General features: G+C 35.8%; 1 protein-coding gene across 3 annotated transcripts; it reads left to right on the plus strand.

The window, feature by feature from the left end:
• On the plus strand, positions 10,765–11,801 carry LOC109226363. Of its 3 annotated transcripts, XR_002068043.1 has the most exons (3): positions 10,765–10,939; positions 11,192–11,291; positions 11,530–11,801. XR_002068043.1 is itself a non-coding variant. In XM_019391143.1 (2 exons), the coding sequence occupies exons 1-2, from the start codon at positions 11,011–11,013 to the stop codon at positions 11,645–11,647; spliced, it is 399 nt and encodes a 132-aa protein (XP_019246688.1). In that variant the 5' UTR covers positions 10,765–11,010; the 3' UTR covers positions 11,648–11,801. The 3 variants fall into 3 exon arrangements, 1 of the variants encoding a protein (XP_019246688.1); XM_019391143.1 differs by having other exon boundaries at positions 10,765–11,291; XR_002068044.1 differs by lacking the exons at positions 10,765–10,939; positions 11,192–11,291 and adding an exon at positions 11,307–11,419.

The raw sequence follows: 15,500 nt of genomic DNA on the forward strand, positions 1-15,500 counted from the left end.
TAAGTATATCGTCTTTATATAAAGCCTTTTTGAAAGACGTTATATGTATAAAGCCTTTTTGAAAGGCTCTATATATATTAGGAGGGCCACCATTAATATCCCTCTTTCTTTGTTCTTGGAATCCACATGGCGCAGAAAAGTAGATAAATAAAATTTAATGTACAAAAAGATGATTAGAGCGTTGGGTAGTGCAATGGTTAAAGGCTAAGTATGAGTTGGTTTAATGAGGTCCAATCTTCAATTCCTTCTACCAGCATTATTTTGTTTTCCTATTTCTTTTTTATTTTTCTTTTTTTTTTCATTATTTGGTTTAAGTATTTAGATATAAATACTGTAATATTTATAATTACTTTTCAATTTAATTAAAATAATTTAATATTTCTTAGAAAATATATTTTTGAATTCATTTAAAGTAAAAAAAAAAGAGAAGCCTTTTACTATTTCGTTAAAAAATCTACCGACATTTTTAATAGTTGTTATTTTGTATTACACGTAAAAAAAATTATTTTTTTCTCATTTTATTTTCAAATTAGAATTATGAGTTTTATTTATAGTTAAAATTTTCATAAGAGAATAATATATATAGTTTAATCTATTGCTTGAATTTTTTTATCTTTTGATATATTTCTTTTTAAACTTGCAAATGACAAAATTAAACTTACATGAAAATAAAATGTCTATTATAAGAGACAATCAAGGTGGGGACTTAATTAGTATCTCTGAGGAGGACTGAGATTTGCTGGACGTCAAACGGTCAAGAATGTAGACTGCAAATAGTATTGAAATTTCAATTATAGTTTGGAGTACTTGGCATGCATGCAAACCTTATATATTAAAAGAAAGATATCAAAAAATAAAACATTTCAAGCAATAAATTAAACTATATATATTATTCTCTTATGAAAATTTTAACTATAAAATAAAAATCATAATTCTAATTTGAAGATAAAAGGAGAAAAAAATAATTTTATTTTACGTATAATACAAAATAACAATTATTAAAAATGTCGGTAGATTTTTAACGAAATAGTAAAAGGCTTCTCTTTTCTTTCTTTTTTTTTTTACTTTAAATGAATTTAAAAATCATAATTTTCTAATAAATATTAAATTATTTTAGTTACATTGAAAAGTAATTATAAATATTAAAGTATTTATATCTAAATACTTAAACAAAATAATGAAAAAGAAATAGGAAAATAAAATAATGCTGGTAGAAGGAATCGAACCTTGGACTCAAGGACAAAACCAACTTTACAGTAGCCTTTAACCATTGCACCATCCAACACTCTACTCCTCTTTTGGTATATTAAATTCTATTTAACTGCATTTCCTGAGCCATGTGGATGCCAAGAACAAAGAAAGAGGGATGTTAACGGTGAGCCCACAAAATATATATATATAGAGCCTTCCAAAAAAGCTTTATACATATAGGGTCTTTCAAAAAGGCTTTATAGATATAGCGTTTTTTTAAAAGACGCTATACTTAACTGCCCAAACGGTTGTTAAAGTATAGCGTAGTTCCAAAAAGCGCTATATATATTTTTGTCACTAAGTCTTTTTTTCCATATATTTTTATTTTTTGAGTCCAAAAAAACTGTTGTAGACTTAACCCGTCTAAATACAAGACACCAAAAGTGGTTATTTGCACAAATCAGCCCGCTACACTTGACTTGGTTGTCAAAGTACGAGTAAACAACTGCAATTTTTGGTGTCATGATTATAAGAGGAATTTTCAGAAACCACTATAGTTAAGTGGCTATTAACGTGCTATAGCTATAATTATTATATTTACTGGCCGTAACTACAATTTCACTGCTACTGTGTTGTATTTTATGTATTCGCGCGACTGTATTTATAAATACAATGAAGTAGGGGTGGCAAACGAGCGGGTCTGGTCGGATATGAGACGGGTCAAAAAGGGATAATGAAAAAACGGATAAATTATCCGATCCGGTCCATATTTAATACGGATAAAAAATAAATTAACCGGCGGATAATATGGGTAACCATATTATCCATGGCTTCTTGAATATTATCACTTTTGGGAGAATTTATAGTCTCTCAAACTTGAGGAATCCTCAATTTGAGGTTTTACAAATGTGAAAGTTAAACTCATTAGTTACCATTGGTTATCCATTTTCTAAATGGATAATGTGGTTCTTATCCATATTTGACCCGTTTTTAAAAAGCTCATTATCCAACTCATTCGTTAGTGGATAATATGGGTGGTTAACTATTTACTTTTAACCATTTCGTTACCACTACAATGAGGTAATTCGCCTAAAAAATAGGGATTACAGCTACTATTGTGATGTATTCCATGTATTTGCACGACTGTATTTATAAATACAGTGAGGTAATTTGCCTAAAAAACAGGGATTAGAGTTGTATAATAACGACTCTTATATATTTTACATTGTATTCAATTTCACTATATTGAATTCAAATGTATTCAAATAACAAAAAATTAAGAAATATCGCTCTATTCAATTCGGCTGTGTATACTGTATTAAATTCACCCATATTCATTCTTAACTATTTTAAATTGTATTCAATTTACCGTATTCAATTCGACTGTATTCAAACAATAAAAAATCACAAAACAGTGATATATGGTTGTATTCAATTCACTATATTCATTCACAACTGCTTTTACACTATATTTAATTTACTGTTTTTAACTCGGTTGTATTCAAACAACAAAAATTCAACAAATACAGGGATTTTCCACAAAAAAATAACCTTCAGAATACATATATATAGGCGAAAATACAATATATTTGTACATAATACTATGTATTTGAGTATATTTGTATATACTACTATGTATTTGTATTATTGTATGTGACTCAATAGCAAAGAAGAGAAGAAAGTTCACCGGAAATAGCGTCTTTCGGCCAAGAAAAATACTGTATACATTGTATTAAAACTAAGATGTGAGATACAAAGAAGGAGAAGAAGCCATGGATCCATATTGAAAAGTTTCAGATCTATTCTCTTCACCGAGCTACCAGAGCTAGATGTAAATTCACCCGTGCTGGAAGTTTCAGATCTATTCTCTCTGTCGAGTTAAGAGTCGGAGGCGATGGAGATAGCAGACTGCCGATGGTGGAAGTGAAGAGGGACTAGGAGAACACATCTGGCCATGGCTACGGATTGAGCCTTTGGAAATCTGAAGCAGATTCACCGGAGAAGAAGGAAATCTGAAACAGAGTCGGCGAAAATCTGAACAAATCTGGCCATGGCGGTGAGTCACCGGAGAAGACGACGGCCTTGCCGAAGAGACATGGAAAAGGGAAAGAGAATTGAGGGAGAAGAGATAGGGTTGAGAGAAAAGTTGAGGGATTAGTTGTATATATTTGTACTTTACTATCAAATATAAAAAGTGGCTATAAATAATAATAATAATACTTTTAAAATATTTTAGTTTATAATATGGTGTATTATTTAGCTATAGCCTGTAAAATTTCCTAATTATAATCTTTAATTTATAAGTTAAGTGTATATGGCCGAAATCGGAGAGCTCGATTTCGAGGTCTGAATGGAACCCGGGCTTGAGTTCGGGATAGCACGAAGTAAAGACCAGATCTGACCGGAATACGCATACCTTAGGGGAGAAAATCAAAGACCCACCATGATCTGCTTCGAGGGCAGTACATTTCTGATGACACTCAAGAAAGAGCGGGAATTTCTCAAGGATATGTGGATCAGGGTATAAATTAAGGGATAAGATTTGTACAAAACGGTACAAGTCCGTATTAGGTTGTTACACAACTGTACCAATAGAATTCTTTGCCATAATTGAAAATGTACTATATTCGGATTTTTCCCTCCTATATAAAGGGGACCCCAATATTTGTAAAAACATCTGACTCACTACAATAGATATGTTACTCTGCTTTTCTCGTTTACTGTGCTCCAAAATTATTCTTCAGCTTTATTGTCTTTACTTTATTGTTTATACTTCATTGGCTCTTAGCTCACCTCGAGGTCCCCATTGCTCTAACAACCTTGGTTTGCTTCATCAATTCTTCCTACTTTAACTTAATATAACTTGTATATTCACTAGTATTAGAATAAATCACATATCATTAAAATCATAAATCATCTTTAATTGTTGCTCACGATTTTCGAGGTAAACAGTTTGGCGCCCACCGTGGGGCTAAAGATAATAGTGATTATTTTTGTGCTAGTTTTCTGATAACACACGATATTTTTCACACTTTTTCTTGTCAAAGATTCTTTGATTTCAGGCTAAGATATGTCTAGCTCAGCCAAACGTACCCGTGCATGGAAACGACGATCTCGGATCACATGGAGAAAACAATGCCACAGCTGCAGGGACCGGTGTTCCACAGCTAAACCCTGGGGTAGCACCAACACCAAACCCCGTCGATGTTGGTTCACACATTGTCGTGAACGTCGATTTGGACACTGATGTCGAAGGAAGTGTAGGCGGAGAGGATCAACCTGACGCTCAAAGGACACAGGCTCAAGGAGAAAGAGAAGTTAGTCTACAAGTGATTTTTGAGATGTTGCAAGCGCAACAAGTTGCTATCGCTCAGTTGCAAAGTCAGCAAAAGACTCCGAACGTGGCTGGGCGAGAAATCGCTCAGCGTGTTGAGCCAACCCCGAAAAGATCAAGCAACGACGGCTCAGTAACTGACCCCACCGTCATGAAAATGCTCGAGGAACTCACGGAGAGGATCGAGTCAGGAGAAAAAAGGATTGAGGACAACGACAAAAAGGTGGAAACATACAACTCGAGGGTCGACCAAATACCGGGAGCACCTCCGGTTTTGAAAGGACTGGACTCAAAGAAGATCGTGCAAAAACCATTCCCCCAAAGTGCGGCTCCGAAGCCCATCCCGAAGAAGTTTCGGATNACTTAGCACAATAGAAGGCGAGCAACTGCCAAACAATTGGAATGTATCGTTGCTCGCTATTACTACTGAGACATTCAATTGGAAACATCGAGGAACTTTTCAACTCGAAGACCTTGGGTTTTAATTGTACTCTTTTTCCCTTAGATCGGGTTTTATCCCAAATGGGTTTTACCGACAATGTTTTTAACGAGGCAACACCTATATGCTACTTAAGGATTATTCAACAAGTATTCAAGGTTTCTTTCAATCAACCTCGAACACTGGGGGGCATCACCCTCGGAGGGCGCATTCTCGAGGAAAGCAATTCAAATTACCCTCGGAGGATGCATTTTCGAAGAAAGTAATCCATGCCAAGGGAGGCCTCGATAGGGGAATGTTGTAATGGGCCAAACGGTCAAATAAACTGTCCATATAGAATAGTCGAACCCCCTTTGGCAAAACATGTACGCGTGTATCAAGTATTTGAAAATATATCAAAACACTTTGTGCCTAAAAGAAGTCTACTGTTTTCACATTTAACGGCTCAAAGGCCATAACCCTGAATGCACCCGAATACTCGGGGACTGTTATCGACAATAGACACATCGAGTCATCAAACACTCGAACTTATAAGACCTCAAAGAGGCACACTCGAACTTATAAGACCTCAAAGAGGCACACTCGAACTTATAAGACCTCAAAGAGGCACATTCGAGCTCACAAGACCTCAAAGAGGCATCTCCTCGATATTAAGGCCGAGGCCATCACACTCGGGGACTAAAGGCAACAGCTACATAAAAGACTACGGTCATATAAAAGGCTACGGCCGAAATAATGCGGCTCAGAGACGTCCCGACTTCCGCCATAAAAAAGGCCTTCATATACTTCGAAAAAATCGGTTAAATCAGGCTACCCTCGGCAAAAGCAAATTATAAGGGGCTTCGATATATTCAGCCCTCGAATAACACGAAGGCTTCGATAATATCAGCCTTCGAAAAAACCTCAAGAGGTATTCGGTTAACATTGCATATCAAATTACAAACAAGGTTCCAATTAATCGAACCTTCGAAAAACCCAAACGGGTACAAAAAACACATGCTAAGGCATACAAAATCTTCACTAAGTCTTTTAGCCGAAAAGAGGAAAAAGTTTATAGCCATTTTAGAGGCCGAGTTGGCCCCACCTATAGAGTCTAAGGGCCAACCTAAAAGAGCCTAAGGGACAATTTTAAAGAGCTTTAAGGCCGAAGCACACCATGCTCAAAAACCTTACCTAGCTCGGACTCAAAAGTCCCGAGCTAAAACTTAGCCGAAGATCGAACTTTAAGGGGTAACTTATTTTCGATCGTCGATCAAAATACAAAATTTAAGGTCTACTCTACCCCGAATTTGATTCAACGCGCAGAGAGTAAGACATCAAAAAATAAACAAATGCTGAAGAAAAATTGAAGGCAAACGATCGAAGAAACTCTTTTTTATATATGCAAAAATATATTACACAGGAGTCCTACAGAACAAAAAAAATTACAAAAAGATAGAAAAAATTCTACTCCAGAGGGGCATTCCCCCCCGGACCTGTCGCTTCCTCGGGACCAGCCTCTTCCCCCGGGGTAACTTCTTCGGCAGCCCCCTCCTCTTCATCACTTTCGACGTCATCATCATCATTGGAGGAAAGGACAAATTTGGCATCGGCCTCATCTGCCTTACCTAGGTTTATCTCATCGGAAAGATCAAAGCCCTTAGCATGAATCTCTTCGAGGGTCTCCCTTCGGGATCGGTGCCGGACATATTCATTGCTTCTTTTCTCTTGATCAGAAGCCTCCCTCAACTCCATCTGAGCATCGGTAGCATCTTTCAAATAGATGGCCACCGTCCCGTCGGCCTTGGCTTGTATTACGTTGGCCTCGGCCCTGACTTCCACAACCTCTGCCTTGGCCTTCACAAAACCAGCCTTGAGCTCGGCTATTCTGCCAGCTTGAACCAAGTTTCTCCCTTGAGCATTCCGAAGTTGAACCTCGAGGGATGATACCTTCGCCAGTGCATCATCTTTTGCCGCAACGAGGGCGTCCATCTTCGCCTTCCATTCATTGCACTCGGTTCAGACTTGATCGACCTCACCCCGGAGCTGCCCAATCATGTCTAGCTTTTACTGGAGCTGAGACATTGAAGTATTAGCCTCCGAAGACGGGAGAGGTAGCCCGTATTTTTTCAGAATAGAGGTTACCCGCTTTTCTAACTCGCTCTCGTATTCACGAGCTTCGGTCAACTCTGATCGAAGATGCTTCAGTTCTTCCTCCTTTTTGTCAAGGAGAAACTTAAGGGTCTTCTCCTCGTTTGAAGACCTACGTAATTCAACTTCACTGTGACGCAATTCGGTCTTCAATTTGTCGAAGGCCTACACAAAGGAAAAGAATGATCAATTAGACAAAGGAAGAAAAGTATGGCATTGGAGAAATATCAATACCACTAAAGACTTACAATTAAGTAGAGACGTTGAGCCTCCTCGAAGATTGAGCTCGCATCCGCGGGACCGGCCTAATCAACCCCAGCAAAGTAACCCTGGAAGGGGTTGTTTTCACTCGGGACTCCGCCGAGCTCGGACGCCTTCACATTTGGAGCATCCCTGATGGTACCCTCGAAAAATACCGGAAACGACGAAGGCAGACCTGCTGTCATGGCCTCGGGGAGATCACACAAGGCGCTCTGTTCAGGCAGAGGAGCTTCGAAGCTCGCTCCCTTTGGAGCATTTCCAGAAGTCTGAGAAGCAGTTGCCACGTCAGATGATGCTGGGCCTTCATCCCCCTTTTCTTTTAAGGTTCCTTCTTTGACACTAGGGGCCCCGATCTCAGCAGACTTGAAAGCCTTGGAAGATTTCCTGGTTCGAGTCACCAGTGTCGAGCCCTCCATCTCGTCACCGTCATTGTCCGTGAACTGGTAGGCCGAGTCAACATCCACATGGATAACGACGCTTTTCTTACGCCTCCGAGCGGGCTCTGTTTGTCTTTTAGTGTCCTCTCTCTTCGAAGACCTTTTTCACTTGTTATCCTCCTTTGGCTTCGGAGCCTAAGGCCCTACTTCCTCCCCGGAAGGGGGCAGCCTCATTTCGAAGAACTCACCTTACCTGCAACAAAGGAATCAGGTCACATGAAGAAAGACGTTCCTAATAAAGAAAGAAACATTATGACACGTACCGTGGTGTTTCGCTTCCCACTTGCCCTTCGACAAGTCCCGCCATTTGCGTTTGTCGTATGGAGAAGTAGCAACTAGTTTGTGAACCTAGTCCTCAAGGTCGACGATCGCATTAGGCATCCACGGAACCGCTGCAAAGATAGGAAATAAGTAAGTACGCGAAGATTAGCAAAAATCTACGGAAAAGAACTAAAAGAATCCCACTCACGTTCGAAATTCCATTCCTCGGGGAACGACAAGAACTCCTCGGGAATAATATCAACGGTCCTCACCCGAACGAACCGACTCATCCAACCTTGATCCTTGCCTTCGTCGTTACTGGCGAAGAAGGACTTGGTCGATCGACGTTGAAGTTTGATTAAACCCCGGAAATGTTGAGGCCGATATAATCGGATGAGGTGGCTGAGGGTGAACTCGAGCCCATCTTTTTCGGAGAAGAACCTCATTATTATTACGATGCGCCAAAAGGACGGATGAATATGGCCCAGGGTCACTTTATATCTTCGGCAAAATTCAAGCACGAGCGAGTCGAGGGGACCCAGCGTGAAGGGGTATGTATACACACTCAGGAACCCCTCTACGTAAGTCGTGATGTCCTCCCCACGAGAAGGTATTTGCAGAACGACCTTCGCTTCCCAATTACACTCTCTCCTCACATCATCGAGGTGCCCTTCCTCAATTGACCTAATGTAACTCGATGCATGCTCTCGACGGTCGGGGACGCCGGGAGGGTTCTCGACTATAAACTCTTTTTGTAAAGAAAATCTGCTCAGTACGAGCTCGTGAAGCGCTGTCGACTTACCACCGGCCGGACGGGAAGAGGAAGTGGAGTTTCCCTCTGTCTGAGGAACGGATTTGGAAGTTTTTGCAATCGGTTCATTAGAAGAAGGAGACAAAAATAAATAAGCCAGCGAGGTTTGAACCGATGCGGTGGAGGAACTGGAAGTAGAAAAGGAGACGTATAGAAGAGAATAGGTGTTACAAGATGGAAAAGTCCCTAATAAGAAGAGAAAACGAGTATATATAGAGGAAGGCGGCGACGGTTCATTAATATTGATGGCCGACCGGCTCTGATGCATATTTAATGCTTTTGGGAAAGAGAACCGACGGGACGCTTCGCTCATTTCAACGCTTACGTCATAAGAGTGATGTCATCATAAAGAACTTCGGGAATTCAAAACGTTTCATATCATTTCATTCTAAGAAACGCGGCGATTATCTGTATACGGCCGAAATCGGAGAGCTCGATTTCGAAGTCTGAATGGAACCCCGGGCTTGAGTTCGGGGTAGCACGAAGTAAAGACCAGATCTGACTGGAAAATGCATACCTCGGGGGAGAAAATCGAAGACCCGCCATGATCTGCTTCGAGGGCAGTACATTTTCGATGACACTCAAGAAAGAGCGGGAATTTCTCAAGGATATGTGGATCAGGGTATAAATTAAGGGATAAGATTTGTACGAAATGGTACAAGTCCGTACTAGGTTGTTATATAGCTGTACCAATAGAATTCTTTGTCATAATTGGAAATGTACTATATTAGGGTTTTTCCCTCCTATATAAAGGGGACCACAATATTTGTAAAAACATCTGACTCACTGCAATAGAATATTCTACTCTGCTTTTCTAGTTTACTGTGCTCCAAAATTGCTCTTCAGCTTTATTGTTTATACTTCATTGGCTCTTAGCTCACCTCGAGGTCCCCGTGATAACCGAGCTCGAGGTCCCCATTGCTCTAACAACCTTGGTTTGCTTCATCAATTCTTCCTACTTTAACTTAATATAACTTGTATATTCACTAGTATTAGAATAAAATCATATATCTGTAAAACTACAAATCATCTTTAATTGTTGCTCACGATTTTCGAGGTAAACATTATGTAAAATAGGAAGGCGAAAATAAGTCTAATTCTATTTTTTTGGATGTAAGATGGAGAAGCATTAGATGGTTTCTCGTCTCATTATCCCTTTGTCTGTAGCAAGGTTGTCATCACGATAGTTGTTTCTCCATACTTTTTTTTTTCAATACATGAGATTATTTAAACCCGTGGAAGGTGATGTTGATCACCTTCTTTTTTAATAATTTTTTTAACCCCTCGTCAAGAGCTTTCCACTTAGCTCTTTTGGTGATTCGCTCGTAACCTTAGGATTGGAGGTACAAGGTTTTCAGATTACCTAAGAAAGATCATCTCAATGTGTCATGTTCTACTTTGTTTAGTCCGTGAATTTAGTATGTACAATTAAAATAATCTATTTATCTATATCTATATCTATATCTATCTATCTATCTATATCTATTTATATTATTATAAAAGTACAAATGTTTCGTGCTAAATATTAGAGGACCAAAATATCCTTGCAATATTGATCGACTTTTATACCCTTCAAAACTAAATTATTTTTTCATATAAATAACTTCATGTTGGATAAAATTGTAAAATTAAGAAACTTACCTCATAATACTTAGGATTTTGAAACCAATTCAAATTTTATTAGAATTTTGTAATGGAACGCAATCGAACAATTTGAGCTTGCAAAAGGAATAACTTTGTGAAGTAACGAGATTGAAGAATTCGTGCTGGCAAAGGAAACTTTCCTCTAAGTCTCAATTCAATTAGGAATCGATTACATATTATACATTAATTAATTTTATATTTACGTTTTTAATCCTGTATGCCAATATTCCTTTTACAGACATTTCTCCAACTTCAAAATACGTAAGGTTCAGACATAAGAGGATAGTAGCCTAATCCTTTTTGGACAACAATATACATAGTCCAGTTATCGTTTGGTGTATGCTTGATATTTTATTCTCCGGCTTGTATAGGATTTAAATTTGTTGAATCATTGGTGTCCCTTTGGACATATCTGACAAAATTGGATCATGGTTAATTTCTTTCTTTTCTTTTTCTTATAGTTTTTTTTTTTTTTTTTTCTCAAGTAGATGAGATCTCATTCATGCTCTTTAAGCCTTTTTTGTCCTTCATGTGGGTTGATTCTGTTCTGGATTTGGAAAATAGGTTGCTACAGTTTTATCTCAACAAGTTTGCTAGAGTTCCTCGATATTCATTGCGAACTTCTCTCTGTTTGGTAAAATATGCTGTTATTATTGTTCATAAATGCTCAGTTTTCTTTACAGATTCTTCTGGGATAACATCACTAACTTATCCTTGCTTTGTCGTGAGACAACAACTTAGGAGATATTCTACGATTCTTTGTCTATTCAAAGGGTCGATCAGGTTTGGAACATGAACCATGAATTGCATATTTAGTATTTATAGTTCTTTTTTGTAATGAATTTGCTCCAATTGGTGTCTCTAACTTCTTAGATGACACAACTTAAATTTATTAGCTTATCACATGGAAGGTTACTTTTTCTATTTTTGCTCGAATTTATAACTCTACAATTGGTATATTTCCAATGATTATATTTACGATATTGCTAAAATATTTTTTTAATTACATGTGAATATTCAGGTTTCTCTGTTACTTTGATTGCACCAATGGTACTACAAGACTAAGCTTTGATCTACAGTTGGAAATTAGCCCGGAATATACAATCAAGCGACGAGTTTTCCGGTTCATCGGTGTATAATATTTCTTATGGGAATAAAATTGTAATCATCATTAATTACTACTTGAAGTTCACGATGAATAATTAAAGAGACTTACCATGTTTGCTTCTAAAACTAAAATCCTTCTAGGACTTACCATGTTTGCTTTCTTTCATAAAGACAAAAATATTACAGAAAAAAATTGAGGCAGTAAAATTATAACTTGACAATCATAAGGGTATAGTATTGTCTCAATTTCTAAAATGATGTGACGTTTTCTTACTAAAATTGTTGCTGTATTGGCATATTTTGAGAAAAGAATTGAAATATATCTATTATTTATAGTTTAGAGAAAATATTTGATTTAAACATAAAGTTAGAGGAAGAGAATATATTTCATCTTATTTTTTAATAATTAGCAAGATATACGTGCAAAGCACGTACATAGAAACTAGAATTTATATTAAAAGCACGAAGACACTTAACGAAATGTTATTCCCTTTTTTACCCTTTAAAAATGGAGTTCATACTAGACAAAATAGTCATATCAAATTATTTTCCTAATATTTAGGAATAACATTTAATTAACTGTCTAATATTTAGGAATAATTATTTAATTATTTTCCTAATTTAAGGACTTTTGTTAATAATATTTTCCATATTTGAACTAGGTATGAGTTCAAAATCAACATATTTCTACTTATAAATATGGTACTATATTTTGCATCCGATAAAAAATAAATATGCACAATCTTGACATGCACTTTCAAAGACGTATTTTTGATATTGAAAATTGTTATTAAAGTAAGACAAACAAAAGGTAATTAACTTATCAATTTCTAATTAAAATTCGAATATAATAGATAATAACATTAACCATTTGTTTGATATTAGACGTCTTTTATCACTAGCTAAGAATTTTTCTACGTCTTTTATCAATAAATAAGAGGTGAAGCTTTGTGGGGCCATGTCTTTTGTGTGGTTATAAAAGCTTCTCATTAAGGGCAAATGGGTAAAATGAGGAGTTTAAAGTTGAATTATTTCCAAATTTATGTGTCATTTATTTTGGAACAGACTAAAAAGGAAAGTACCTCATTTAATATGAAACGGAGGGAGTATATACATAGGTACACGCGCGAAGCGCGTACCCTAAGGCTAGTACTATATTAAAAGCATGAAGGCACTAAGCGAAATGTCGTTTGCCTTTTTTATCCTTTAATAGTAGAGTTTACACTGGACAAAATAGTCATTTACAATTATTTTCCTAATATTTAAGACTTTGAAATGGAATAAAATTTTGGTTGAAATATCTTTCCTTATTTAAACTAACGTCTTATATTTAGGACTTTTAAATCGATTAGGATTATAAAATCTAAAAATCCTTTCTTTAATTATGTAACATAACTGTAAGAAAAAGAGTATGGCAGTCATACGCTTCTTAATTATGGAACAAATTTAACTTTTCTTAATTATTTTACAATGCAATATTGTAGAAACTTGCATATAGTATAAACAAGTTTACTCACGCCTTTAAATTATAATTTTGGACTTTTATATATCTTATGCATTTTGAACAAAAAAAATTTAACTATAAAAATATTAATAATTTTCGAACTCTTGTATATCTTATATGTTTTGAACAATAAAAATTAATTATTAAAATATTTATAATTGATATCGTGATTGAGGAAAACCCAAAAAAAATGTGAGGGAAAAATTAACTGAAAGCTTGAGCAAAATGCTCTAGCCTTTAAATTACTTAGGTGCGTGGTAAGCATCAAGAGCTCTATTGAGTATTTCAAGCAAATTTTAATTGATTTTAATGTCCTAAAAAGTATTATTTGAGATTATTATTGAACGATGTCAGATAATTTTTTTCGTCTGAATACTTACTAATGGGTGAAAAATAATTAATTTTTTAATAATTAAGACTTTAAAATCAATTAAATTTTATCTATTAGACTTTTCTTATTTGAGGTATCAAATCATAATATATATATATATATATATATATATATATATAAGATTTTAAAATTAATTAATATAAAATATGTACTTATTTGCCTATGTAGCATAAATATAATTCTTATAAAATCCTTTGCACTGTGTTGACTTGACTATGCGTTGACGAATCATACTCAAATTAAATACCAGACGAACATAATACTTTCATCTTTCATAATTTCTATCCCTTTTGTAGATGTTTATGAATTTTTTCCCAGCATAAATTTTTTTTTAATTTTTTTGAGTATTAATGTGAATAACAAATCAAAATTACAGATGTAGGTAAATACATTGGAAAAATATTTCCAACGGGACAAGAAAGATNATGACTAATTTCTCTTGAATTATTTAATTGAAAGTACTCAAATTCTTAATTATTTTAAGCTTCTTCCGAAATATTAGAGAAAGGGCCATGAAAGATATTATAGTTATGTTGTATGGTTTAAATAAGGATTTTTTTATATAAAGTGAAAATTTAATTAATTTTAAAATTCTAAATATTAGGACTTTTAAATCAACAATATTTTATTTATTTGAACTATGGTATAAATCCTAATATTTAAAACTTAAAATCATGTTACATCTTACCTTATTTAATTATTTCCTTTGATTATGATATAACTACAAATTTAGAGACAAGTATGAGTAGTAATAGTAAGATTGTTCTTGTGACAAAGCTATCCAAGGCCATATATCAACATCATTCGTAAATTAATTGCGATAATATCATTTGAAGTAGAGTCCAAACTTGTATGAATTTTTTTGGGGGGTTTAAAGTTAACTAATACAAAGAGAATTTTAGATACAAATTCCATTTAAATAATAATACTGCATAGCTGAATGATTGGAATAGACTTCCAATTAAGGCTATGTGGAACAATATATCTTTCGTTATTGAGTTAGCAAAATGGAATGAACATTCATTATTTTTAAGAATTCACACTATTTTCTTTAAATTCTATTTTATGACACAAAACTCAAAATTTTTAATAATATTTATGTGGGTTTTTAAAATCTTTTACTTAGCGCCACAAGGTACACGCGCAACGCGCGTACCACAAGACTAGTTATATTAAAAGTGGGAAGCCTTTAATTAAAAAGTTGAATTACTAAAATACCCTTCTTAAAAACTTAAATATCCTACTTGAGGCTTGAGTTGGCCGTGGAAGTTCGAGGTAAGTGTTCGGTCTAACCTTAGCTTGAGGGATTAGGAGTTATGTCCTATTTGCTATTTGCTTCTTATTGAGTACGACGTATAGGCATGGTGACGAGTGTCTATACGTTGGTGTCGAGCATGACCGTGAGTCTTAATTGCAATTTGTTGTGTTCTTAAATGATACTACGGATGCTTTAATTGAGGGTTCTCGATATTGAGCAAGGATTAAGTTTGTTTTCGTGGAAACTACTTATGATTGAGTATTGGTGTTAGCTGAGATGAGTAGAAGTTGAGTTAAGATTGGTTATAGCTGATTCTCCCTTGCCGGGACGTATTTACTCTCACTATCGAATCCCTTGCCGTGATAGTGTAGTTTATTGTTGATCCCTTGCCGGGACTCTTGGTATGGTTGTTGCTAAAAGTATATAGATATATGGATCGGGTTGCACGCCGCAACAATACTAAATATGGGTCGGGTTGCACGCCGCAACAATGTTATATTGGATCGGGTTGCACGCCACAACAAGGTTATATTAGATCGGGTTGCACGCCACAACAGTGATATAAATGGATCGGGTTGCACGCCGCAACAGTGTTAAATGATAAGGGATCGGGTTGCGCGCTGCAACAGTATTATCAATGTTTTGTTGTAGATTTTGAGTTGTTCTCTCATATTTCTCTTGAGTTCCTGCTGGACTTGGTATTTTCCCCGCAGCATGTACCCCCTCCCATCT

The sequence above is a fragment of the Nicotiana attenuata genome, chromosome 5 (genome assembly GCF_001879085.1).
Source record: "Nicotiana attenuata strain UT chromosome 5, NIATTr2, whole genome shotgun sequence".
Taxonomy (NCBI): Eukaryota; Viridiplantae; Streptophyta; class Magnoliopsida; order Solanales; family Solanaceae; genus Nicotiana; species Nicotiana attenuata.

Excerpts from the sequence above, each read along its gene's own strand:
- LOC109226363 (XM_019391143.1), top strand. The coding sequence starts at position 11,011 with ATGCTCTTTAAGCCTTTTTTGTCCTTCATGTGGGTTGATTCTGTTCTG. Across the intron at positions 11,292-11,529 it reads CTATTCAAAGGGTCGATCAG|GTTTCTCTGTTACTTTGATT; the intron begins GTTTGGAACATG and ends GTGAATATTCAG.